General features: G+C 62.8%; 1 protein-coding gene across 1 annotated transcript; it reads left to right on the forward strand.

Moving 5' to 3' along the window:
• Positions 1-623: 623 nt before the first annotated feature.
• FOXB1 (forkhead box B1) lies at positions 624-2,908 on the forward strand. The gene is made up of 2 exons (XM_027123750.1): positions 624-1,038; positions 1,314-2,908. The coding sequence occupies exon 2, from the start codon at positions 1,364-1,366 to the stop codon at positions 2,339-2,341; it is 978 nt and encodes a 325-aa protein (XP_026979551.1). The 5' UTR covers positions 624-1,038; positions 1,314-1,363; the 3' UTR covers positions 2,342-2,908.
• The last annotated feature ends 301 nt before the right edge of the window (positions 2,909-3,209 follow it).

The following is a 3,209-nucleotide window of genomic DNA, read 5'->3' on the forward strand; positions in this document are numbered from 1 at the left end:
AATACACTTAGATACAAAATGGGCTCTTACAAGGGTCTGTCCGATTATATTTTTGTATTTTTAAACCCCATCACTTAAAGCTACACACCCACTGTGCCAGGCTAAGGCAGCAGCCTAGGAAGGTCAAATCAAACTTTGACCTGCCTCTTGGAGCAGTGGAGGAAGGGTGTATTTTCATTACAATAACCTATGCAACCAGCCCCGGGTAATGCCAAGAGCAGGAAAAGGGTCAGCTTCAGGGGAAAGCCGTGCCTGAAGTTAGCCAACAATACAAACCCGATACACTGCAGAGGAAACAAAATACCCCGGCCAAGCAATTTCCATGTCAAACATCATCTGCGCAGCGGCTCGGTCTGTGAATATGAGTGGTCGCCTGAATCCCTGCTCCGCGGCCGGCCGGCGCCTCCTCATACCTTCACACCGCGCACCCTGGCCCGCGCGTCCTGCTCCCGCCGGTGGCCGAGGCTCTTCCCCCTCGCCCAGTCTGGAGCTGGAAGTGATTCCTATTGGCCAAGGTGTCCATGTAAATAGGTGTGAAAGAAATCAGAGCTGGCCAGGCTCTCCCCTCTCGCTCAGTCCCCTCCCTCTGCATCCCCCGCTCCCCCTCCTCTTCCTCCTCCCCCAAGGCGATTGTCATATGATAGCTAAGAAGTGGCACATTAATGAAGCGCCGCTACAGGGGTCTTTTCTGCTCCTGTCACCGCTTAAAACTATCAGATGGTTCGAGGGAGGACATGGAGGCAGCCACCTAGCTCAGTGGAGCCGCGGAGCCCACAGCAGCGCCCTCCGGAACCCCGAGGCCGCCGCTGCCACTGTCCGCGCCGGGACTCCGCCGCCGAGCTCGGCCGCCCGCGGAGCTCACGGCCAGAAGCGCCACGGACCGGGCGGCGCGGGGCGCTGCGGGTCTGAGCTGCGGAGCTCAGGAACGAGTGGAGCCCAGCCGAGGCAGGACACTGCGCCCCGGCTGCGCGCCGGGAGGGACTCGGCGAGCAGCAGCGCCATCCCGGATGCGGACGCGCAACTTGGGGCAACTTTAAGGTGAGCCGCTCTCCGTTGCATCCCCACCCCCAGTTCCCGCTCCTGGTCCGGGCTTCCTTCCAGGCTACCATCGCGCCGCTCGCGGGCTTCCCCTCCCGCGCCCCCTGGCCGCCCCCAACTCGACACGCAAAGTTGCTGGCTAAAGAGCTCAGGCACTGGCTGATCCGGCGCCGAAGCCCCCTACTCGCCACCCCCGAAGTCTGTTCTCGGCCTGGCTGACCTCGCGGTGTCTGTGCATCCACGTCCTTCCCCCCATTATCTTCCCCCCTTCCCAGATCCGAGCAGGCCCGCGCGGACCCAGAGCTAGAAAGGGGCAAAGAAGAAGATGCCTCGGCCCGGCCGCAACACGTACAGCGACCAGAAGCCGCCCTACTCGTATATCTCACTGACCGCCATGGCCATCCAGAGCTCGCCCGAAAAGATGCTGCCCTTGAGCGAGATCTACAAGTTCATCATGGACCGCTTCCCCTACTACCGGGAGAACACGCAGCGCTGGCAGAACAGCCTGCGCCACAACCTTTCCTTCAACGACTGCTTCATCAAGATACCGCGGCGGCCAGACCAGCCCGGCAAGGGCAGCTTCTGGGCGCTGCACCCCAGCTGCGGGGACATGTTCGAGAACGGCAGCTTCCTGAGGCGCCGCAAGCGCTTCAAGGTGCTCAAGTCGGACCACCTGGCGCCCAGCAAGCCCGCTGACGCGGCGCAGTACCTGCAGCAGCAGGCCAAGCTGCGCCTCAGCGCGCTGGCGGCCTCGGGCACGCACCTGCCGCAGATGCCCGCCGCCGCCTACAACCTGGGCGGCGTGGCGCAGCCCTCGGGCTTCAAGCATCCCTTCGCCATCGAGAATATCATCGCGCGCGAGTACAAGATGCCTGGGGGACTGGCCTTCTCCGCCATGCAGCCCGTGCCCGCCGCCTACCCGCTCCCCAACCAGTTGACTACCATGGGCAGCTCGCTGGGTACTGGCTGGCCACACGTGTACGGTTCGGCAGGCATGATCGATTCGGCCACCCCCATCTCCATGGCTAGTGGCGATTACAGCGCTTACGGCGTGCCGTTGAAGCCTCTGTGCCACGCAGCGGGCCAGACGCTGCCCGCCATCCCCGTGCCCATTAAGCCCACGCCGGCCGCAGTGCCCGCGCTGCCCGCACTGCCTGCGCCCATCCCCACCCTGCTCTCGAACTCGCCGCCCTCGCTCAGCCCCACGTCCTCTCAAACAGCCACCAGCCAAAGCAGCCCCGCCACTCCCAGCGAAACGCTCACCAGCCCGGCCTCCGCCCTGCACTCAGTGGCGGTGCACTGACCCGCAGAGGCCGGCGCCCCGTCTTGTGCCCCCCACCCCCGCAGCTCACTCGCCTTCCCCGGCTCCCAGTCCTGCCCTCCCCATCTGGGACCGCCACCCTAACTTGTCCAGTTCACCTTCGGCCAACCCTCTCTCCCCCATGAGAACTCTGTTTTGGACCCAGGAGACGCAACACAAACTTGCAGATGGGCCTGGAGGCGCGTGGGAGTTGTCCTCGCCCCCAAGAGGGGTTAGGCAGGGGGCACCTGAGCCAAGTCGTCCCATTCCCGGGGCCCCCGAAATCCCCCTCCCACTGAAGAGGCAGGGGAAACCCTGCCTCCCGCAGTCTCGGAGAGGGTCGCGTCTAAGCTCGGCCCCGATCCGCGAGGCTCCGGACACGGCGCCGTTAGTTCCAAGCCCAGAGAAACCGCCTTGGAGGTTTCCCGGAACAGATCTTCCCTGAGGGTTGCAGGCGCACAGCGGGGAGCCAGATCTCTGTTTACGTCTTGGAAATCTGCCGCGAAAAGGGACCACTGGCTTCCTACCCTACTCGCCTCCGCCCATCCGGCAGGGGCTGGGCGGACCACAGCCTCCCGGAGTAGCGGCCCTGCCTCCCCCGCTTCTGCGGAGTTTTCTGGTTTGGGGTTTTGTTTCCTGACAGAGGCTCCAGGCGCTGGGAGTGTAGGGGAGAGGCTACCAACCTGGGAAGGGGACGTTTGTCCTCTACACAAGCAAAATAAAACTAAAAGTCAACCTTGTATGTTTACAAAGCGCCCGGTAAAACGTAAACAGTGAACCTGAATCTGTAGTGCTTGGCGGGCGAGCGGGCAAAAGCCCACTTTACAAGTACCTGTTGTAATGTGAATGTTTACTCTGCATTTCTGGCCAG

The sequence above is a fragment of the Aethalodelphis obliquidens genome, unplaced genomic scaffold (assembly GCF_003676395.1).
Source record: "Aethalodelphis obliquidens isolate GAN/ISIS:26980383/991018 unplaced genomic scaffold, ASM367639v1 scaffold26, whole genome shotgun sequence".
Taxonomy (NCBI): domain Eukaryota; kingdom Metazoa; phylum Chordata; class Mammalia; order Artiodactyla; family Delphinidae; genus Aethalodelphis; species Aethalodelphis obliquidens.